The sequence below is a fragment of the Camelus dromedarius genome, chromosome 19 (genome assembly GCF_036321535.1).
Source record: "Camelus dromedarius isolate mCamDro1 chromosome 19, mCamDro1.pat, whole genome shotgun sequence".
Classification (NCBI taxonomy): domain Eukaryota; kingdom Metazoa; phylum Chordata; class Mammalia; order Artiodactyla; family Camelidae; genus Camelus; species Camelus dromedarius.
Genome location: NC_087454.1, coordinates 23405938 through 23430327, shown reverse-complemented (window position 1 = coordinate 23430327; position 24390 = coordinate 23405938). Strand labels below are relative to the sequence as shown.

General features: G+C 46.5%; 1 protein-coding gene across 5 annotated transcripts in view; it reads right to left on the bottom strand.

The window, feature by feature from the left end:
* The window catches only part of BRPF3 (bromodomain and PHD finger containing 3), a 52367-nt gene that overhangs the window by 18225 nt on the left and 9752 nt on the right, over positions 1-24390 (bottom strand). For 3 of the 5 annotated variants that reach the window (XM_064476433.1, XM_064476432.1, XM_064476431.1), the window contains exons 4-13: positions 23543-23674; positions 21417-21545; positions 20828-21140; positions 19795-20097; positions 17676-18185; positions 14683-14776; positions 11124-11221; positions 8195-8292; positions 4354-4508; positions 2815-2994 (exon numbers count right to left, since the gene is read on the bottom strand). In XM_064476433.1, the coding sequence (XP_064332503.1) occupies positions 2815-2994; positions 4354-4508; positions 8195-8292; positions 11124-11221; positions 14683-14776; positions 17676-18185; positions 19795-20097; positions 20828-21140; positions 21417-21545; positions 23543-23674 (2012 nt within the window). Of the gene's footprint in view, positions 1-605; positions 2995-4353; positions 4509-8194; positions 8293-11123; positions 11222-11248; positions 12302-14682; positions 14777-17675; positions 18186-19794; positions 20098-20827; positions 21141-21416; positions 21546-23542; positions 23675-24390 lie in introns of those variants that run through there. The other 2 variants (XM_031434832.2, XM_064476434.1) reach the window with 2 other exon arrangements.

Genomic DNA, 24390 nt, shown 5'->3' with positions numbered 1-24390 from the left:
TCCTGTGTCCTCCGGCCATACCACTGAGACACTTAACTCCCAGTCAAGCACAGAAGCATGGTAACATAGCCTGTTTTCTTGCCTGAAAAATGAAGACCAGGCAGGCTCAACTCAACCTTCCAGCTCTGAAAGAAGCTCAGCTCATGCTGTGCGTCTCCCTGTGTCCCGGCTCCTTTATAGAATGGGGACAGCAATAACAGCAAAGGAGGCGGAAGCAGCCTAGAGTCTCCAACTCTGCGAGCTTGGTGAACAGTTGCCCAAGATGTCCAAAGGGCCACTTTTCCCACTGAATGAGGGGCAGAGGCTCCTAAAGGAACAAGACCACAGGGAAGCCAAAAAGTGGGAAGTAGGCTGGACTGTCCACAGCTCCCAGAAGGCCAAGCTGTTGGGGAGGAAAACGTCAGAACCCACCTTCACACCCCTCTCAGGGGTCCAAGAGACAGACGGGCAGGCAGACAGACAGAGCCCTCTCCAGCTGGAGTCTGCAACTGCTAGACAACCCCATTCTTAATGGCCCCTGGCTTCCTGGGACAAGGGGAAAGCTGCAGACATTAGGAACAGAAGGGCAGGCCCCACTGATGACGTCAAACACACACAGCAACTGCTGCCCATTAGAACATTTATTTCTCAGAGAGAAAATAAGTTTCAGACAGTCATATTATAGTAGGTAAAATTAACTTTTGTATTCTTTACAAGCATAGATTTTTTCTCTGTTTATTACCTCTCTTATACCATCTGTTATAAACAATTCTAGAAAGCAAATAAAGTCACTTTCTACAATAAATAGAGCATCGTGTGCTTCACAGCAGATGCGACTGAGACACACAGGCCCCATGCCACAGCAGGATCTGAGCCGTTTCCTGTTCTAAAAGAGCAGTTTTAAAAATGAGACTCAGAGAGAGACTGAAAGATTCAAAGAGATTGAAAAAAACAGAGAGAGACTAAGAAAGAGAAAGGGTTTAGGGGAAGAAAGGAAGAAAGAGACACAGAAAGAGAGAGAGAGAGAGAAAGCCCCGAGATCTTACAACACAGGTTGAGACAAAGGTCACAGAGTCCACAGCCAACTGACTACCTGGGGAGAGGGGGGACGCATTGGCTCCTTTAAATAAACCACACTGTGTGCATTTAAAATACTCAGCCACACAATGGAGGACTCCAGGAATGGAAGCTATAGGCCTGAATAATTTAGAACAGTATTTTACAATTATATACACCATGTCCTTCCCTAGCCATATGCTGTAATGTAGTTTTATTATTGTACAAAAGACAAAACCCCATCCTTTATGTTACAGAGAGAGTTTTGTTGATTCCCTTTTAAACTCTGGCTCGTGTCCCAAATGTATAAGAAATCGTGGCGGTTGGTTGGTTGTATTTTTAAAAAGTCAAGTGTGTAAAAATGGCAGTGATCTCCCCAGGGACTGCGTTTTGTCCAAAACTCCCCTATGAAAAATTTAAAACAATTAAAAAGAACATCAGGTTAAAAATCAACATGGTGATCAGTGGCCTGCAACCTGGCCCTGCGACTTTGGTGTTTGAGAGGTGAAAAGAAACATCCAGAGAACAGACATCGAAGCCTCTGAAAGTTGTGTTGGTTTGTCAGTCAGCATTTCTCATTTCACAGTTTTTTTTTTCCCTTCTGTTTTTGAGAAGGTAAAGGTGGAGAGGGGGTTGAAGGAAAAGAGGGAAGGGGACAGAGGGTTTGAAATAAAAGCAATGCGTTCACTGGAGTTCGGAGCAGCAGAGGCTGGGCAGGGCAGAGTACAAGACAGAAGACGCTGGACTGGAGGCACCCTGCTGTCCATGGTGGCGGAGAGTGATGCTGGAGGCTGCAGTTGCAGAGGAGACTATAGGAGGGGTGAAAGAATAGACCCAGCCGAAGGGCACAGCTCCACCCCAACAATCCTCAGAATCCAAGTGGACAGATGAACACTCATACAACCAGTCTGGTCTGCTGACCAGGAGCCTGCCAAGCCTGAGCCCACCTCCCGGCAAGACAAAAGCGGGCAGGAGGAGCCCTGTCTCAATTCATGGGGGCAAGTTCTCACAGCCTGGCCTAGCTGTTTGTCTGAAGCAGATATGAAGGTAGGGGGTGGTGTGCTGGTGAAGGCGTCACCCAAGTGGTAGGCTGGCCTCTGTCCTGGGCCTTGAGGAGCCAGGTGGAGGCACCCACCTAGCATAGCAGCTGGCCTCAAAGGGAATGAAACATAAAAAGAAAAAGATCAGTTTGGTGATGGTTTTTGTCAGTTTGGCACAAGAGAAAGGAACATGGGAAAAAGAGAGACTGGGCAGAGATGCAGAGAAGATGGGACTGGGAAGAGGTATAAGGATGGGTGATAGAGGGAAAGAGAGGGTGAGCTCTGTGAGACTTCCCGCAGGACCCAAGTGTATCCACAGCACCTCTGGGCTCAGTGTCAGAGCCTTGCTCACCTTGAGGTGTAGTTAGTTGGGAGTGGGGTGAGGGGGCCAGGCACACCCTTGAGAAAGAGCCCAGGATCTCTTGCCTTCTGGGGCCAGGTCTATCTCCTAGGCTGAGCCCAAGCCTCACAGCTGTTTCTCCTTCTAACTGGTTCTTCAGTGGACCAGCCCCTGAGGGAGCTCAGGTGGGAGTTTTTGGCACACAGCAGGCCCGCGAAGGGAACCACACAGTTGGTCAAAACTGGGGCCTTGCCCTTGGGGAGGACACAGCCCAGTCCCCAGCCTGCCATGGAAGAGGGGAGCTGCCGGCCACACATTTGGCTGGGGCAGGAAGAGGTTTCTCTGTGCCCTGCGGGATGGAGGCAGAGAAGGCAGATGCAGGCCAGGCCCCGCCCTTACAGGTAGCTGGAGGTGACAAAGGAGTGGGGCCCCCGCACTCGGCTCAGGTGGATCATCGCACGGTCGTAGGCCACCTGCACTGACTTGCGGATGCTGGTCTTGCGGCCTTCCAGCATCTTGAGCTTGTCCACAGTATCTTCCACACCCAGGGGCAGGACTTTGTCCCTTGGAAGCCACTGCCTAAAATATAAGCACAGTAAGAGGCCTGGGCCATGGTGGGTCCCACAGGAGGGCTCCTCTAAACCCACTTGCCCAGTACCAGTAGTCAGTGAGAGGGGACAGGGCAGAAGAGGGAAGACTGGGACACCACAGGTAGGAGGCCACCAAGGGACTTGTTTTGCAGCCAGGCCCTTTCCTGGGCTCCAGGACGCTCAGTCAGTTTAATGGGTTATCAGGCCTTGGAGCAGAGGGAAGCCTCTGTGACCCCTAGGAGACCAGCTGAGCCATCTGAAGGGCTCTGAGCCTCGCTCTGCCTTGGGGAGTCAGGGCATTATGGCTAGGAAGTGGAGCTGATGCCAGGAATCATGAACTGATCTCTGGTGGGGCCAGCACCTGGTGCTTTTAAAAAGGTCCCGGGATGAATCTAACATGTAGCTAAGAGCCCAGCCTTTGAAGCCAGATCTTAGTTTGTATCTCGGTTCTGGCTATGGGGTCTTGGTTTTCTGAGCCTCAGCTTTCTCATCTGCAAAATGGATTGGGAGAGAATTAATGAAGATTTAAATGAGGATCAAACGAAATCATGTATGTAAAGCAGTCTGCATAAGGACATAGAGTAAATGCTCAATAAGTGGCGGCTATTATTATTATTTTTATTAGCTAGTCCTGCCTCCTCACTCTATAGAAGCAGAGGTGAAAGAAGCCTCCTGGTGGAGTTTGTAAACCATGAGCAAAAAAGCCACTTGTGGCGGACCCTGTGCTGTCCCAAACACCCTGCCCAGCACTGAGACATGCATTCCGGCAGCCACTGGGAGTGTTAGCAGATTACAGGCTCTCAACTGAGTCCATCTCCAGAAATCTCCCTCCACAAAGGTCACCCCACTCCCTAATGGCAGCCAGCATTCATGACTGGTTGACATGGGGGTACAAAGGCACAGCCCCAATTCCTGATATCTTTAATGAGCCACCCAGCTCCAGAGCTCCCCACAGGATCAGTTGAGGCCTCTGCAGCAAGTGTGCTGCAGGTCAGCTTCTTCCTCCGCCCCATGCTGCAGCCCTCACCCATCCCCCAGCTCTCCCCAGTAAGCCTCCTAATACAAATCTCCTACTCAGAGTGTTTCCCAGGGAATTGGATCTGCAACACCTCTCAGTCACTATTAACATTATTAATCAGTGTTATTAGTAATACTAAGTTACTATTAACATAGCAAGTGCAGGCTAACTGCTGGCAAGTAACCCCTCACCTTCACCTGGGTAGAGGCAGGTGACTGAGCCCACTGTCCCTCTATGTACTTCTCCAGCACATCAGCATTAGAACATCCTTCCAGTTGTGCCCCTCAGCCTACATCCTGGTGCACCCTCCCAGCAGCAGCACTCACTCACCAGGTGCGTTTGTTGTCAAAAAAGAGGACAAGGAAGAGCTTCTCTCCAGCCTCGGCCTGTTTCTGCTCTCCCAGCTTCAGCACATCCAGTGGGGGGACAGGGATGGGGACACCATTGTGCAGGAGGCCCTCCCGGGGCATCTTGGGATCGATGATCTGGAAGCAGGAAAGCAGACAGCATTCAGCTGGGAGTGGATGGGGTGAACAGTGCCCCCTGTCCTAAGACTAATCCCTGAACCACCCCACACTGAAGCTGTGCAGGGAATTGGCCTTGTCCACAACCTAGTGATAGAGGGGCTGACCTCTTCCAATGACCTGCAATGCCCCAAAACAAAAATCTTGACTCTGTTTCCCCCAGACACTGTCCTAATCCTTAGACCCTTCCTAATCAGTCCTTCTGATGAGAGAGCATGCTCCATGAACTGTCAGGCCCTGGATCTGAAAGAGAAGTACTGGGAAGCCAGCGTGGGGGGTTGTCGCAAGTGAGTGGAATATCGCTGACACTCAGACCAGACAGACAAACGCTTTCCTTCCAATGTCCCTTAGGGGAGAGGAATGGAAGTCATTTTTCTCCCTGCCAGTTTCCCTTCAGAACCTTTGTAATTCACTTTAAACTCTCAGGAGACTTCCTAGACACCATGGCTGTGAAGAAGGTTCTCTGTCAGCAGGAGGGCCCATCCCTTCTGTATAGGTTACCTAAATAGATCCCCTGGTTACCTACCACCTTCCTGTCTATTATAATCCTTTCTGGTGCATGGACATTTAACACCTCCATGGTAAGATCAGAGAGAAGCCAGAAGAGTGAGCTTGGAGGGTTGCTGGAGAGGGGAGAATGATGTGGCTGGAAACAAGGACCACTGTTAGAATCAATCCTCAATGCTGCATGTTCCACAAGGACAGAGGCTCAGCAAAATACCTGGTGGCATCAACACAATAATTCTCCAGCTCTATAGAGCACTGACAAAGTTACCAAAGCTCCTAATCATTCACACATCATCATCTTATTTCATCTTCTTGCTGATGTTGAGAAGTCTGCTGACAGGTATTAGCTGACAGAGGAAAATGCCAAGCACAAAAGGAGAATGTAGCTGGTGGGGACAAAAAACAGGTCCCTGGACAAGTCGTGGTCCTCTGCTGCCCAGTGCCTCCTACACAGTCCCTGCTTCCAGAGCAGCTGGCTAATAATCTCTGTGCACCAAGGCCAGGAAGACTTGGAAACTTACCGAGGAAGCAGCTTTCTCCAGAGATGGAGCAATCTTAATTCCTATACCCTGTCCCAGGGGGCCTCTTTTCATAATAATAAATTGCTCTCACTATTTACTTTTGGGTGTCTGCCAGCTTCCTACATCCCTCTCAAGATAAGCAGCTAAAAGCAGGTGATCTGGTTAAGAGTTTATTCTAAGGAAGACTCACCCCTACCCTGCCCCCAGCTGTATGATTTGGTAAGAATTCTATTCCCAGCCTGTCTATCCCTCTTGGGACTGAAGCTAAGCTAATGAGAACCACCAGACAAGTCCTCCTGAGCTTCCTCGATTATAGAACAAGACAATGAGGCTAACTCTGATATGTTTTCTTCTAACCAAGCCAGCTGGTACCTGGCTTGGAATGTGGGGCAGACTGTGAAAAATGTCCCCCCAAGGGTAGAAGCAAGATGGGCAAGTCTGTCTCTGAAGGAGACCTCTCCTCTCTTTTTTAAAGAAGACAGAGGCAAATGTGTCCCAAAATAATAATGATCCATTCATTCAAATGTTATGCAGATGTAAAACAACATGGAAATAAAGCTTGTGATAACATAACATACTACATAATAAATGTGTACACACTTTATTATTACAGCTATAATATATAAACAATAGACACAATAAAACAAAATGCTTATAATTGACATGTCAGAATGCTGAGGGCTTTGTGTTGATTTTCTCTATTTTTCCAAAACTTCTATAATGTAGATACATTACTTTTACAGAAAAGACTTTTTTTTTTTAAAGAACAAAAGCTTCAGAAAAAGAGATTAAAAACTGTATATTCACTATGGGTGCAAATACATATTTAAGTATGCACAGGAAAACAACTAGGAGAGCATAAACCAAAATAAAAACGCAGGTTGTGTTCAGGTGGTGGTTGAATTTCTTTAATCATGGAAGAAAATGTATGATTAAGAAGATAATTAAAAAGGAAAAAGAAAGGGACTAGATTTAGACTGGCTTTTTTACACTATGAGATTAGAAAAACAAAATTAAACCAACACACCTTAACCACTTCTCCAACAACTAAGCTGTGGGGTCTCACGGACAGCAGGGCAGGGAGCCTATAAAGGCAGCTCCAGGCCCAAGCTCAGTACAGGCTCACAGTGTGGATCTCCCACCTGCCATCGCTAAGCAGTGGGTGAGGCAGGCAGTTCGGGTTCCAACATTGCTCCAGCAAACTGTATAACCTCTGGAAATTGCAGTTTCCTCATCTGTCCAAAAAGGATCAGAGTTCTTACTCTCTTTACCTTAAGAGGCTGCTTAAGACAGATGAGCCACAGACACGAATGAGCTGGGAGAGGCTCAGAGCTCTGTGTGCATGCAAGAGGTTGGTGGGGTAGTTCTAAGCCCCGGCTACAGACCATCTGGGAAGCTTTTTAAAAAATATTCCTGCCTTGGTCTGGCTTTAGAGAGTCTGATACGATAGTTCTGAGTGGGGTCTCAGAATTGTATTAAAAAAAAAAAATTCTCCCAGATGATTCTGACATGCCCCAAAGGTTAGAATCAGTATCTTCCAGGGCCAGATAAACATTACCTTCCCAATATAAAAAGAGCCCTAAGAAATAATAATCAAGGTGGTTAGAACAGAATTTTTAACTACTGCTACTATGGAAAAAAATGGAAATTTAAGCTACTGTTGATGGGAGTATAAACTGGAACTAATTTTCTAAGGGGGAACTTGGCAATTTGTATCAGACTTTTGCATAGACTTTGCTCCAAGAAGGCATTCCTAAGACTTCTTCACTGTAAAGAAATAATCATGCATGTGTACGAAGGTTAAGTTTCAGTGATGCTTACTGCCAGCTGTTTATCACAGTGAAAAATTTAAAACAATCTAACTGATCAACAAGGGAATGGTTAAAATAAGTTACATGCACACAACTGAAGACAATGTAGTCATTAAAGTGATACTAATGAAGACTGTTCAATGGCATAAGACAAACATGCTCATGGTGTGCTGTTAAGTGAAGGGGAGGTTAAAGCGAGTATGGTCTCATATTTATGCATTAAACAAAAAAAGGCTGAGTGGATATACATCAAGAGGTAATCTCTGAACAGATGGGACTGTGGGTGATTTTGAACTCAGTGGCTCAGAACACAGGCTTTGACATTACACATTTTGAAGCTTGGGCTCAAATTTCAATCTTGCCACTTACTGGCTAGATAACCATGGGTAGCAAATAGATCCTCAATTTATTCCCCTATAAAAAATAACCATACCTTCCTCAGTATTTTAAGAACTTAGCATGACAGATGTTTAGTAAAATATCTAAGCATTATCAGCAGCTTTTACAGTTCTCTACAATGAACACATTATTTTTATGCATAATGATTTTTTTATTTAGCAAATAAATGAATGCTATTAAATCCCTAAGAGCCCTAACCTCTGTCTGTATAATTTAGCCTACTATAAGTGCCCTAAGCTGGGAGCCTTTCTGGTTTGACCCACCCTGGCTGGGGTAAAACCTCCCTCTTTTTTGCAGCTGGAGGCAACCCGCCTCTGCTGGCTTGATCCATTCAGATAAGCCCCCAAGGCAAGGCAGGGGCCAGAACCGCTGGCGGGAGGGAGGAGGGTGGCCTCTGGGGCAGACTCACCAAGGCAGGGTAGGAGGGATAGCCTCGGCACTTGGCCCACACCAGCTCCAGGGGCTCCAGGTCTCCGCGGTCTTCAAAGGGCATCAGGAGGCTTCTGCCTGGGGTGGGGGAGGGGAGGAGACAGCACCGGAAGGGGACTTGGAATGGTGCCCAGGAGGCCTGCCTGGGACCTCCATTTGACTGGGGCAGCCCAGGAATGAGTCAGCAACATCCCCTCCACCCTTCCTCTACCCTACCCTTTCCTTAGTTCTTAAGACTAGATCAGGGGTTGGCAAATTTGTTCCATAAAAAGCCAAATAGTAAATATTTTAGGTTTTGTGAGCTACAGGGTCTCTGTCGCACCTACTCAACTCTGCTGTTGAAGTACGAAAGCAGCCGCAGAGACTTCATAAATGAGTAAGCATGGCTGTGTCCCCATAAAGCTCTATTTCTGGACACTGAAATTTGAATTTTGTGTAATTTTCACGCATTCATCAATTCTTCTTTTGATTTTCAATCATTTGAAAATGTAAAAACCACTCTCAGCTCATCCAGACTACAAAAACAAGCAACAGGTTACAATTTGCTGACCTCTGAACTAGAACCTTAGGACAACATGTTAACTGCTTTGGAAAAATGTTAACTGCTTCATCACCGGGACACCAGGAAGAAGACCATAACCCAGCCTGGCAAAGCCACAAACTATTCTTTGGGACTCCCTTACTGGTCGGCCTTATGATGGAGGCTTCATGGAAAAACATACCTGAAATGGACATCCCAGTTAAACTACTTGCTAAATGAGTTCCTTTCTGACAGGGCCACACCTGGCTATCCACATCACCTGGCTGCACAGCACTCAGCAGAGCCAAGCAGGTCTGCAGGTCCTTTGTGCACCTGTTTTGTCAGAACCTTTCACTGGGTGTCCCGCCTGGGGCAGGCACCGCACCTCTTCAGCTTAACTGTATTCTGCACCCAGTGCACTAGAACACATGGATGGGAACTTCACAAATGAGCACACAGAGGAACTTCCCTCCCCCTCCCCATGTCTATAAACTGGAGGTGTGGAGGTGACCACACTCAACTAAGGAAAAAGGCCCAAATTCCACAGAGTAGAAAATAAGGTCCTAAGGAAACATGACCACCCATATTTATAATTTTTCAAAAATGTACTACTAATAATGAGGTCTTGTTTTCTATCTATTGAATCAGAGCAATAACAACAAAAAGATAAAATCCAATACTGAAGAGGCAGGCTGAGGGGAAACCTGTGTAATCATACACTGCTGAGGAAATTGCAGACCAGTCTAATTCTTCCAGAATATAATTTGGCAGTATGTCTCAAGAGCCATAAAAAAAAAAGTATGAACCATCTGCTCCAGTAAATTCCTTCCCTGGGAATTTATTCTTAGAAAAATTAACTTTAAAAACGAATAAGAAGGTTTTGAACAAAAATGTATAATGTATACGTATAATGTTACAAGTTGGAAATAACTATCTCATATGGAACAGGTAAATTATAATGCACTGATTAGAAGATACACTGTTCCAATAATGACTGTGATACAAAGTTTTGTCAAAATTTAAAAAGTTCTAACATTGAAAAAAGCAGAATACAAAAGAGCATGTATTTTGGATGAGCATTTTGTTAAAAACAAACAGAAGGCAACACAGAAATGAAGACAATTGTGTTAAGGTGATGGAACAGTGGGAGGTCAGTTTCCTTTTTAAATTTCCTTTGTCACCATATTAATAAGTATGTGGCTTTAAAAATAAAAATAAAATGTCACTACTAGAAGCACAAAGTATGTGTCAGTCCGCTCCCAGTTTTGCACTAGATGCTGTACAAATTAACCCAGACATGAGCCCTGCCTTCTGGGCACTGACAGACAGTAATGAAACATGCAGGCATGCATTCATCAAAACACATATGAAAAAGAAACTGATGCTATGGGGAAATAAAGCAGTTAGGAAAAGGAAAGTGGGGAAGAGAAGCCCCGAAGCCTGTGTGTTAGATGGAAGCTTCAAGCATCCAGAACACACATCTCCCACAGGAGGGCTGGACAGAGACGTGCTCAGAAAACAGCTGGCCCTGCACCCACATCACCTGAGCACCACCCAAGCCTTCTCCTTTGGCCCTGCCTTGTCCTTTATTCCCTTGGTCCACAGAGACAAGACCCATGTATTTTATTGTTTGGACTAGCTGGAGTAGAAGGTCTCATGAGAGGGGTGGAAGCCTTGGATCACATGAAACTACAGGGTTATGTGTGAAAATTCAGTGATACAGGCTATCACTGATCACTCCAGTGAGGGCAGGCTGGCACTATCAAAATTACAAATGCACATTTCCTTCAATACAGCAACTCTACTTCTACAGCCATACTCCCCAGGGATACAAGATGATCTATGTAGAAGGTTGCTCACTGCAACACTGACTATGACAAATAAGTGAAAATGATCTAAATGCCCATCTGCAGGGGACCAGCTAAGTATATGACAGCACTCCTATGTAATGGGGCATTAGGCAGCAAATAAAAAGCACAGAATTTCCAAGGCATATTATTAACTGAAAAAAGGCATAGTTTAGAGGAACATGCATGTTAAGCTTCTCTGCTGGCTCTTTCAAATACACATACAAGTTTTTGGCTTGCGTATGTATGGATTACATGTGGAAAAAGACAAAAGAAACCGCTAACAGTGGCTGTTCTAGGGAGGGGAGCACTGGCTCCTTATTATGCACCTTTTTGTACCTTTCTGATTTTTGTCACCATGGCATGGGTTACCTATTCAAAATAAGATGAATTAAAAAAAAAAAGTATGAATGACCCAGGAGGAAGAGCCATCTCCCTACCCAGTGCCCCAGGGTTTGGAGCTCAGGATCTGGCTGCAGCCCACAGAGCCAGTTCTTTGGAAGGCCTGGTTCCCCCAGATGCACCTGTACAGCGCTCCTCACCTGAGCCACTGTAGTCAGAGTCTCCATTCACACCTTCCAGGAAGGGCACTCGAGACAGGGCTGGCTTCCCACGGCTGCGTTTGGGAGGTGTCAGACCACTGCATACAGAGCAGGGAGGGAAAAGGGGAGCGAAATGAGCAATTTCAATGACTAATATACCCACTCCTGCTCTCCCACCTCTGCTATGAGTAGAGCTGCAAAAACCCTTCAGGGAGAATGGTTTCTCACTTTCCCCTAAAAACTCATATTAACCCATGATATACTTCTGACCAAAATGTTCCCAGGAGGCTTTAAGGAATTACTTCATCCATGTGTAAGGACTGAACTTGAAAAGAGATGTCTGCTCCCCTGCCTGGGGACCTCGGATTTCATCCAGAGGGAAGATCACCCCAGGCACCTGTCAATCCTTCCAGAGTCTAAGCAGCCTGGTCATCTCACATCTGCCCAGAATTCTTTACTCTGTGGTTTACATTGCTTTTTCTTTAGAAACTACTTTTGAGGCACAAAACTTTGTCTCTTTCCCAAGTTTTCTATAATGGACATGTCTTACTTCCTTAATTAGAAAAGACATATTTTTAAATTGGAAAAAAAATCCACTTCTCACTTCCACTTTATGTGTGTGAAGTTTTTCTTAGAGACAGATTTTTTTTTTTAACTAACAAGCAGACCAGTATTTTTTTTTAATATGGCTACTGCAAGGAGGTAAAAAAATATATATTAGACAAACACTAGAAGGTAATAGGCAAAAATGAGTATAGTAATACCAGAAAAATGGTATAACTGGAACCCACCCAGGCATCAACATTTTTAAATTGCTCCCAATGCAATTCTAATCTACAATCACAGTTAGAAGCCTCTGGGCAAGAATGATGTACCTAGGATTTTTTCCCATCCGAACTTTAAAAAATATTACCGCTATATAAGTTTTTCAACAACAAAAAAATGCTGAAAAGGTCAACAATCTTCAGAAGAGCAGAAATGCTAAGAAACCCCTAGTGGGATAAAAAGAGGCTAGGGTGAGGACCGGTTGGAGAGTAAGGTACTCCTGTTTTACTCACTCATAATTGACTTTATCATGGTCTTAAACAGAAAACCTGGCACAACCAGAACCTGATGAATCATAATTTTTCAGTAACTAGTAGGTTGGGAGCTTTTTTCCTATTAGTCAATATTAGGACCTGTTGGGGAGAAAACAAATAACACCCAGTTCATGTTCAGGATTCAGTTCCCATCCACCCCACAAAAATCTGTCACTGGGCTTAGAGAATCTGAGACCTTACAAAAATATAAGGTACTGGTAGTTCTACTAGGAAAGTCTTTCCAAGTTCACATCACTGATCTGGAGAGACATCTTCAAATATAACAGAAGATTAAGCACAACAAAGTGGTTAAGAAAGAAACTCTAGAGCCAGACTACCTGGGTTTAGAACCTGGCTCTTCTACTCATTCATCCTGTGATCCTGAGCAAGTTACTTAACCTCTCTGAGACTTATGTTCCCCATGTGTTGCTGTGAGGATTTAATAATCAAAATACAGAAAGTACTCACTACAGCACATATCAAGTACTCAATAAATGGCAGTTATATAGTAAATATTATATGAAAGGAAATAAATGTTAATGTCTCACTTTAAATATTATTCATATATATCTGTATATAATAGTATATCAGATGATTCCACTCTGAAAAGGCTGAGCTCAATGAGATAGGATGCAACATCAAAACTAGGTCTATATGTTCCTGTTTCATAGAAAAAAGCACAACTGACTTGATCATGGCCTGCATTTCAGCCCTCTCTCCAAGTTACCCAGGCCTAAGGAGACGGCCCAATCTGTAATTATTTTGTTTACTGGTTTAACATTCATCTCTCCCTTCCAGAAGATAAGATCTGAGAATAGACAACTTATCAGGGCTGAGAACAGTGCCTGGATCATGGTATGTGCTCAATTAATAGTTGAACGAGGGACCCATAGAAGAGCCCCAACATGCTCAGAAAACCATTAGAAAAGATAAACTCAAGGATATCACAGGAATGAGATGAGATTAGTGATCAGAAATTCCTTCACATGTCTTTATTTCTGGGATTATGTGACTTCAGTCTAATTAATAAGTAAGATTTTTCTTTGTGTACTTACCACTGCAGTATAGAAAAGAAAAAGAAAAAGAAAAAAAATCCTGCATATGAAGTCCTGAATCTCCTGTTTTAAACCCTAAAATTCTACTGAGAACTACTGAGTTAAAGAAGAAATGCCTTCCAAGGGCACTGTTCATACACTGAGCAGGGCCCCAGAGGAATCAGTGGCGTTGGCATTTTGACAGGAAGGCAAACAGGCTAACCAGAGGGCTTGCTTCTTGTGGTTCACAACTGGGAAGAGCACCTTTCATGGAGGGAAGGGCCAGACACACCTTCCACTTTTAGTCAAGGACTAGGAGGGGACAGTTTGATAACCCTGCTCCTACCCTACTCCAATGAACTGGGTTTCTAGGTAGCCTATTTTTGAAGGGAGTCAGGAATGCCAACCTGAGACCAGGCTAGAAGTATCTGGTAAGATTATGAAATCTCTGCCTCTTCTCTGTGTCTGGTAACTGTGTTTTCCCAACCACTCCTCCTATATCTCTAGAGCTGCAACATGGAGGGAGAAAGCTAGGACATTTCTAAGGCTCGGTGGGGAGGAAAATCTTAAAGGAGCCACTGAAAGCTGGGCCCTGCCACAGCAGGGGAGCAGTCCAGGCACAAGGGGTAGCTGGGAGCCTCCCATAGCTCCACCAGCAGCTCAGCAGCCAGGACAGAGTGCCAAACAGTCACCTAACCTGCCTAGGAAGTGCTTCAAACACAGATACATAGTCTTTGGGTGCTGCCATGGGAACTTTCCTCCCCTTTAGTGAACCCAGGATCCATTCAGCAGCCATATGGAGGGACCATATGGCCAGCCTTCAGGACAAGTTATTTTTCCTCTGTGGTCCTGAGAGTCTCTCATTTCCCAGAGTCCCACACTCCCTAGTGTCTTGCAGAGCACACAACACAGAGCAGGGACTTGATAAACTCTTCAACGTCGAAGAAACTTGAAGGTTCTGGTCTCAGAAACCCTTCCTTCAGGTAAAAGAATGGGAAAAGAAACCCATCCTCTCCTAGCTCAAGGATGGCAAAAGAGCTGCGGCCTTTGTCTGACTAAAAGGCAATTCCAAATTTCCTATCTGTCCATTTTTTATTCCCCTACCAGACCTCCAAAGAGGCCACTGCTATGATGCCCCGAAAGGCAAAGGCCAAAGCCATGTCTATAACTGGGGTATCTAAATGGGCGAGGGGTGAGTGGTGGGTGGGGACCAGCTCAAATGTTAACTTCATGGGGCAATAGACTCAGCTATCCCCACCATCTCAAGCCAAATTCAACTCCACAAACCCCAAGGGTCATGCTGTTTCCCAGGAGCTACCAGTCACAGGCCTCAGGAAATAGCAGGGATTGGGGGAAAAAAAAACCAAGATAAGCAGGAGGAGGTTCAATCTGTAGCTGAAAGGAAAATAAATGGAGAGGTGGCAGAGCTGCCACAAGTGTTCTTACCTGCAAGCTTCAAATGTCAGTCCACCACTGAGACCCAAACTACATTCTGAATCAGACCCGCTTTCGGTGTGTTTTCCAAAGCCGTTGGTCACACCTGCCAAGGACACACAGAGTGAACCTTAGTGCAGAAACCCCCCCTTCCACTGACACATGCCGCAGTGTGAGCAGCTGCCTTGAGAGGGCTCAGCAAGGAGGGTTGGAGAGAACAATTGGTCCTTCCTCTTGGGAAACAGGTCTTGGGTGATAGTGAGAACCTGATGAAGCTTTGGGTGAAATGTTGGCTAGGCCACAGAGCAGACACTGTATTTTCCTTCCCATCCTTATGGGTTTTTTGGAAGGTAAATAGCACTCAGCTCATTCCAGTTACTGTCATTTCTCTACAAAGGGAAATACCAAGACTTCCTCACACTGGCTGGCTCACAAGTCCCAGGAACTGCTTCTAATTTCAAGCCTCAATTATCAGGGAGTCTCCTCTGCCTCTTGGGGAGCCCACCCACATCGCCTCTTTGGATAAACACTCACTCACCCTATCTATCACACAGCTGGCAACAGCTAACTTCATTCTTTTGGGATGGTGTCAGGGGAGGTTGGGGCAGGATAAGGGCTGTGTCAACCACACCCTGAGATATCTAGCAGAGCTAGTCAGAGTTGAGGATGGGGGCACTTTTCAGCAGATCTAAAGCAAACCAGACCTTCCTGGGATAAGGAGTCAGATTCCTTGGTTTTAGACTGGGCCCTGAAATATGGATCCGTTTTCCTCTCTAAGCCTTGGCTTTTCCTTTTGTGAAGTGACAGTAATACTTCTTACTTATGGAGAATGCTACTAAGTATGGATGAGGGAAGGTCTGTTTATAGCAGGGAGCCCTACAGAGGCAAATGAAGACTGGTCACCCCAGGGACAGGAATGTGACTCTCATCTACTGTGGAAGCTTTAACTCTCCTATCTATCCAATTCCCAACCACAATCCAGAATCCTATAAGTCTCATAGCTGAGCCAAGAGCTCAGGAGCTCTAAGTCACATATATGTTAGTCAGAAAACTGAGACAAGTCACATCTATAAGAGCTCATGTCTCAGCCAATGTACCTGGATTCTAACCTGGTTCTTCCTCTAACATTATGATCTCGCTTTAAATCACGGAAGCCAGCTGTGTCTCAGGTGCCTCATCTGTAAAGGATCAACATCTGTTTTTGTGAGACTCCTCTAGGGTTGTGTAAAAATATTCCTGAGTGCAAGGTAGCTGGGATGGTGGAAGAGAAAGAGATTCTAGCAATAACCCCATGCAGCGGGCCCTCTTGGCTCCATGAGCCTGATATCTAGATCTATTTCCCAATAGCAGACTTTTCAATTTTAGTGCACAATGTTCTCAGTGCTGTTTGGCTGTGCCTGACACAGTTAAAAGGATGACAACAATAACCACTACCATCTACTGCTATATCCCAAGTGCTTTATATAGGCTATTTCAAATCCTTAGAGCCCTGCAATGTGGATATCGCTGGCCCCATATTAGAAATAAGGAATAGGCTCAGAGAGGTTAATTACTTTGCCCCAGGACACACAGCTGGTAAGAAGATGGGATTTGAACTCAAGTCCGCCTAACTCCAGGCCTCAAGCTCTTGACTCTTAACACCAACCTACTGTCCTAATACAGGCAAGCTTGGGCCAGACAGGATGGAAAGGTATTGCTGGCAACAAAGTGTTAGGCAGGAAGAGAGAAAAGCATGTGCTAGCCACAAAGCCCAAAGCCACCACATAACAGGACATGAGAGGGACACGAGGAGCAAAAGCCAAGAGCAGGCCCCTCCCTGCCAAGCCAGCCAGCCTCCCATATCCCACCAAGACTATTCTGTCTGGCAATGGAGGTCCTGCACATCCTGGCCCACCTTGCCTACAGCGTTGGCTCCTGATGCTCCAGGAAGCCTCTCTCCAAACTGTTCCTCACAGGGACTCTGTCCTTGTTTCCACACACCAGGGCCTAAGCCTTTTACTCTGCTCTACTGTCCTCACCCCCAGGGCCAGCTAAGGCACTGTCTCCTTGTGAGTACTTTCCAACTCTCCCAGCTCTTACTCCTTGAACACCGCTAGCAGTGCTGTCACCTTACACTTAACCACAAACTATCCAGCACTGTGACATCTCTGCACCTCGGGAGACTACCTAGTCTCCCCACTGGACTCTTTCAGAGTTGGAACTGAGTCTGACTTAGTTTACTACCCACCAGTGACCAGCTTGTGCTGAACATGCAGTAAGAACTCTTCAGTGGCGAGCCCCCATTACTTGCCTCTGGAACCTCATCTCCTACCATCCCTGGCTGACTGTGTTGCAATCACACTGGTTCCCTCACTGTTCCTCAGACATGCAAGCACGTTTCCACCTCCAGGGCCTGTGCACTTGCTAGTCTATCTTTTTGGAACATTCTTTCCCCAGATACCCAAACAGCTCACGCCTTTAGCTCTTTCAGATCTTTACTCAAATGTCACCTCCTTGGAAGGCCTCCCCTGGCCACCCTTTCTAATACCATCCCAGCATCCCCTATTCCCCTCCCCTGATGGACTTTTCTCTATAGCTTCTAATATAAAGTACAACTTACTCATTTGCTTTTAACCTATCTATCCTACAAGGGAGGAGATTTGTCTGTTTTATTTATTGATTCTCACTCTTATATTGAAGGGCCTACAATAACACCTAATATAAATCTGAGAAATAAATGAACTAAAACAAAGGCAAGAACCATTTTATCATATATAGCATTTTATCCCCCTGGGCCAAAGAAAGCCCCTGACAAAATCTGGCCCTGTCAAAACACTTGCTTAAAGCCCATTTCCCCAGGCCATTAACTGTGTGCCAGGCCTAACTGTGAACTATAGGGCCCTCAGTGCTATTACTGGCATCCTCAGGGGCCATTAGGGAGGCAGTCAACTGGGGGAGGGGCTGGCTGGCAAGGCAAAGCAGGAAAGCAGATGAGAAGTAGTGAGAGAAGGCACAGGAGAGGTCACCTGTCTCCTCCTCCTGCTGTGGGGACCTCTCCCCTTCGCTCTCACTACAGCTCCTACTCCTCGGCCGCTTCTGGGAGTGCCGTTCATCCTCTATGCCGGTAGGAGAGGCAGGAGAGCCCACTGCACCATGGTCCTCGCCGTTCTCCAGGCCCCTATCTGGGCTCCTCTGTAGCTTCACCCCATTCTTGGCCTTCTTGAAGAGGACTGATGTGCGGCGCCCCACACCACTGAGTGGGGCACTGGTGGGGGATGTATCGGGGGCCATGAGGGACACTCTACTGATGCCGTTGTCACTAAGCAGACGTTGTAAGGGCTCGCTCCCTAGCTGCAAAGGTGATTTTTCCAAGAGCTCATCTTCTTCCACCTTCCTGGGCTTCAGGAATCGGCTTAGAGGTTTGCTATCACTGATGGGTTTCAGAGTGGGGGGATCTGGAGGGGATTCTTGCTCAGACAAGGAAGGTGCAGGCCCAGTGGGCTCCAGAGTTGGTGGGGGAGGCAGTTTAGAATCATCTGTTAGAGAAAAAGAGAACCTGCTTGAACATTTTAGAAAAAGTCTGCTGCTACAAGTCAGATAATGACACTGATAACTAACAACCAAAAGCATAGGCTATTAGAAGGCGTGAGACGCATGCCAGGTCTTAGGTCTGAGGCAAAGAGGATGTAGGACTAAAATGTGTCTACAGTAGTAGTTCTAGACTCTGCCTATGTATTAGAATCACCTCAGAAGTTTCTTAAAAATTCCAGTGCCAAGGTTCCATCCCAGACCAATTCAGACCAGATCACTAAAGATATATATGTATTTTTTTTGAAAGATTATCAGGTGAGTCTCATAAAGTCAGGGTTACAAACCACTGCCTTATACCACAGAAAGCCTAAAACCCCCTGCTTAATCAATAGTTAGGTAAGTCTCAGCCTCACAGATTAGGGATCTACAATTCTCATTAGACACAGATGTTTTCCCATCTGTCAATGCATTTCATTCCAGATCACCCAAGTGAAGCAAGCAGGACAAGCAGAAAGAATAAGTTTACAGATGTGGAAAAATGAAAGTGCTTCCCAAACACGTTTGTTCACCTACCACCTTGAAACTTAAAAATTGAAACTTGCGAGACAATTTCCCTAACCTGAATCTCTGGGAGGTGAGGCCTAGAAATTTCTTGAAACCTCTAGAAGTTGTTGCAGCAGGTCCACTGGGCAAGATGGCACCACCTCAGCCCAGGAGTGGGGATGGATACAAGTGGCATGCTGATTGCCATATGGGGAGTTGAGAAGAGTCACAAAGGACACGAAGCCCTCTAATGCTAAATGTGACCTCTCAGTCTCATCCCTGCTCTCCTCCAGCCTAAAATAAAATAGGCCGTTCCCTCAATTTGGCCCCTTTTCCTCTGGGGATAACTCCCAACCTTCTGGACTGTGCAGATGAGAGGCCCTCCCAAGCTGTAGGCTCAGATCTAAGGGCTGGTATAAAAGAGGCAATTCTGACCCCAACAAAGTGGAGAGGATGGAAAGCAACTCAGATAAGGCCCCTGGGTCTCTGAGAACCACTTCCCCCAGCTATCTTTTGGAGTTTTGGGCTCTTCTGCTTAGGCATGGGCCTGCAGACTTGGCCAGCTGGAATAAAAGCCATGATCCCAGACCATCTTTATTTTTTTTTTTTTTCCACTCCCCAACACCACAATCTAACCTGCTCTAAGAGCCTCTCTATATCATGGTATAAGGTGAGCTAATATTTAACTAGTATGTACAATATGGCCATATCAGGTGAAAAATATTGAAATACTTCTTTACTAGTTAGCAAACAGCCGCTGGGCCCCAGCATCTGAAACTCCCTGAACCTGCTCACAATTGGCAACTAAACATCCCTATCAGTGGATCTCAGGAGCCCCCTCCAATACAACAGCCAACATCTACTCTGACTGATGAATTTTGGCCTCTACTGATTGTTAAATACTTTGATATTATCCCTAGATACGCATGGAAGTGTGACCCTCCCAGGGCTTCTGCTTGCCCACAAGGATCAGACCTGAAGTTGGGGAAGGATGCTCCCATGATGGGATTTTCCCTTAACCCTCCCTTACTCTGGCCCCCAGCCCCTTGCCTGCCCGTGAATGTCTCTCACCTCTGTCCCCATCATCTTCTGGCTCCTCCTGTGGGGCCTGCTCCAGCACAGCCAAATCCCCCCGAGGCCCTGCTGGCAGTTCCCCATTGGACACAGTCTTGTTCAGCAATGGTAGCTGCAGTGGTGGTGGCTGTGCCAGCTTCTGCCGAAGGGTATTGATCTCCCGGCGCAGCAGGCGGACACGGCGGGTCCGGGCCCCACTGGACCGCATGGCACTCACTACATCTAGTTTCTCCAGCAGCTCCTTCAGCTGCACCTCTGGGGACAAGTGGGCCCGGTTTTCTGGGATGAGGATGTTGTCCACTGCCAGGGAAAAGGGAGGACAGAAGGGGCTGAAGGACCTGCCCAGCCCAGGGCAAGGGGAAGGGAGGGGGCTGATTCCTTTGGATGCAAAATATTCTCCCATAATGCCTGGGCCACTGGCTTCCAGCAGTGTCACTGTGGGGCCTTGGCCCTGGCCAACACCACTGCCCAGAGGGCAGACACAGGGACAAGGTCAGAATCTGGGAAACATCTGCAGGAAGCAGTTCACAGTCATGATTACGGGCTCCATGGAGCAGGCACGAGGCAGCCTGGCAATCCCCCAGCCGCGGTGACTGGCTGCTGCCACGAAGAAGCAAAAAGCAGGGACAGGCAGAGTGGGGGTCTCAGAGGCAATCCCATTTTTCTGGTCCTCTACCTGCACTCTACTGAATGAGCCAGACATACATCAGCATTGCACTCCCACTGCCCTATGCTTCAATGCCACACAGGGGGAGTCCAGGAGAGAAAAACTCCTGATGAAGCTTTAGCTCTTCAGACAGCTAGTACCTGATTCCTCTCTTTCCTACTTTTCAAGTGCTCAGTGAATTAAACTCAAACCTTTGAAACTATTCCAGCCACAAGCACGTATATCCCAGCCTGTGCCTATCCCTAGCTTTGCTCCTAGAGTCTACCCTATTGCTCCAAGGCCCACCCTGATCCCTGGCTCTCTGGGCCCTGTACCTGCGCCTCCTCATGCCCCCTCCCCTCCCCGCCTGTTCAGGCTTCTCACCGTCTTCCCAAGAGAAGCGGTAAAAGTCCTCCAATTTGGGTGACTCGGGCAGGTGGGTGCCCCTCTCGGGGTCATAGCCAATGTTCTCTGCCTGCCGCCGGGCGTGCCGCAGAATGGCCCCTCCCAGGTCCCGCAGGCGGACAGCTGCTCGGTGGAAAATTGTGTCTTTAGCATTATACTTCATGCAGTTGGTAACTATAAGGTTAAAGTCCTCCTCAAACTCCTCCAAGGTGCGGTACAGATGGGACTCCAGCTTCCGCCTCATAGTAGAAAAATCCATTGGCTTGGATATGAATTCCAGGTAATCTGGAACCTAAACATATAAAACCTGTACAATTACAACAACCATTTACTAGCCAAACAGGCGCACCCTTCATCAGTACTCTTGCCTCCCCGTTTTCTGGTCTGGCCATGCTGGGCTCACTCATAGTCCCAGGGCCCTGGCCCACCCTGGCCTACTGAGCCCTCACCATGGATAAGTCTACCAGCCTTGCCAGGAACCCCTATGGCCCAGCCATCTCCTGGCCTCCTCAGACCTGTTTCCATTTCAGGAGGGGCTCACTGCTCAGAAAGTATGGGGGGAACTTGCCTCACTCAGGTTGACAGGTTCAGCGAAGATGTGTGCAGGATCCTTCTCCTGTAGCAAGTCCAGTGTTGTCCTCAGCAGAACGTTGAATGGCATCAGCTCCAGCTCCATGGCAGCCTGCTGGACCTTGACCTATGAGGAAGGTGGGGAGACATCAGGACATCCTCCCAAAGTGGCACCAAACTTTTTCTTGATAACCTGACTTTCATCAATCACATACAACAAATTTTTACAGGATATGAAGCTGACCAGTATTTGAGGAGCTATCACCCAACCCTCAGCGCAGAAATAATGACACCAACAGCGACCACTTTGTAAACTGTTCCCATATATTAAGCACCACACCAAAGCTTATGGTAATAATAGCTAATATTGTACTTAGTCCTTACTAAGTGCCAAATTAACATTCACACACAAATGAGGTATTTTACAAAGAGGAAACTAAGACAAAGAGACTAAACAAGTGACTGACCCAAGGTCACACAGCTAATAAGGGTCAGAATTGGAATTCACAGAGCGTGCTTTTGACTACTATGCCTCACTGCTCTCTACTTACATCACCTCAGTCAATCATCACAACAGCCCTAAAGGAGAAACTATTACCCCCATATTACAAATATGGAATCTGAGGTTTGAAAAGAATATGATGAGGAGTTAGTAACCCAAGGTCATCTGGCTAGAAGAGAATAGACAGGATTTAAACTGAGGTCTAACTTAGTCCAAGGGCACACTGATGACATAAAATGTACCTTGGGCCAGAATTCCTACCTAGCGTGCTGAGATATTTATCCCACTGGCCCCTGGTATGTCTGGGCCAACTAGAGTGACCAGGACTTCTGGGCTCACCCGTCAGGCAGCAAGTAGCCTGACATATTTGCAGCAGTATGCTGTACAAATGTTATTTTTGATATGTGCCCCAATGTGAAAAGGTTGGGAAGCCATGGATTAGACTAAGAGAAGTTCCTATCTCTTGGCTACATTAAAACAAGCCTGCTTATATCCTCTGCCTGCTTCCTTTCCCCTTAGGTTCCTCTGAACCAAAAATGGGAAGAAAAGCTCAGCTGTGGGACCAGCATTGGGACAGCACAGACGGTTCAACCCATGGACAAGGTCCTGAGATGTCCTCCATGCCCACCCTTGCTAAATATGGAAAGAGCTGCCCAGACTCAGATGTGTAGATTCAGGCTACAGGTCCATGAAAGAAGGACTTGTGCTGGGGCTGAACAGTGAAGCAGAGTTTGGAGAAAGAGAAAAAGGAACATCTTTAACTCAGGCATGCGAGTAACAGCTGTTATTCCTGGACCAGATAGAACAGTTTTGGCTCATCATCCATTCAATTAAGAGTTTTTGTTCTCTGTCATGTGCAGAGTGTCACAGTAGACACTTCAGGGAGGCAAAGATCATCAATACAGATGATGACAGTAGCTGACACTTCTATAGCCCTACTATGTGCCACACACTGTTCTAAGCTATTTATATAAACTAAGTCATCTAATCCTTATAACCTTATAAGGCAGATTCTATTACTATCGTCATTTTATAGTCAAGGAAACTTAGGTATTAAGGAGATTAAGCAATTTACTCACTGTCACACAAGCAGTAGGTGGCAGAATCAGGATTTAAACCCAGGCAGTCTGGTGCCACAGCTCATATTCCTAACTCCTATGCTACACTACTTACCTCAACATTCCCCATGCTCAGAGGCTTAGAATCTCCTTCAACAGAGGTTGGAAAATTTAAATGATTCAAGACAATAAGTTTGTAAGGGCCAAGTGAGAACTCTCAGAAGCTTCCAGGCCAAAGGTTGCCACTGATCACAATGGCCTGAGAAGCTTTTCAAAATACTCAAGGACAGGCTCCCCCTGAGACTTCCTAAATCAGAAAATCCAGGGATGGGCCCAGGCATATGATATTAAGCTTATGCTTGAGGCCACCAGTAGCTAAAACCCCAAAGTTCAAAGCTATCAGCAGCATCACACCCAAGGCAGAGTAGACAGGCCCTGGAGCCCACAGTGCAGGGGAAAAAGGTGAGAAAGCTGATACCAGGCAGGGGCTCCTGGGTCTCCTAAAGCCACACTGACAGTAGGAGAGAAACATCTTGAACAAGAGCCCTGGGGACTCCTCCTTACCTGCTCCCGCTTGAGCTTTTCTCTTTTCCGAATCAGCTCAATTAGCAGCCGAGCCCGCTCCAAGTCGTGCCGGAGCTTCTGCCAATATTTCAGCTCTTCCTTCACTGCGCTTGTCTTCTCATCCTGCTCTCGCTGCAGGAAGGATGGGAAAGGAAAAAGGAACTTTCCTGCCCAAAGTCCTCTCCCTCCCTGCTCAAGCCTCGTGGGGCCTCAGCAGGTAAGAGCCCTGTCTCCTTTCTGGACGCATGGTCCTGGAGAGCCCTTCCACTCCCTCTATATCCCATGCCTTCCTCCTGTGCTTCCCCAGCCTTATAACAATGTTTCTTCACTGCAGCACAATAACCACTGCTGGCCTGAGAGCTGGGACTGCTCTCCCAACCCCCAGGGACATCAAAGAGCAGATGTGCATCCTCAGGGCTGGAAAGAATTTCAGAAGGAGGCTAATAGATACCTAAGGGTGGAAAGAATTTCACCCTAGAGCTTTGACTTGGCAAGGAAACAAAGCGAAGTTTTTACTATAAGCTTGTACTTAACTGACTTGAACACACTTTAAAACACCGCCACTACCACCACCAAAATCATGATTCCTGCCCTAAAAGAAGTCACAGTGTAGCTGAGGGAAGAAAAAGGCCCAGGGTTTGATGCACAAGGGCACAGCAGCATAAAGACAACAAAAACTGAACAGATAAACTGAATATAAAATGCTAAGAGGACATAAATTAGACAGGATCTCAGTGGGTTGAGGTTAGGTCAGGGATTCCTGGGAGAAGCAATCTTACTAGGGTTTTCACATGCAGTGATGGACACGGATGAACAAAGCAGTTAAGAAGGCCCTCTTCTGGAACTGA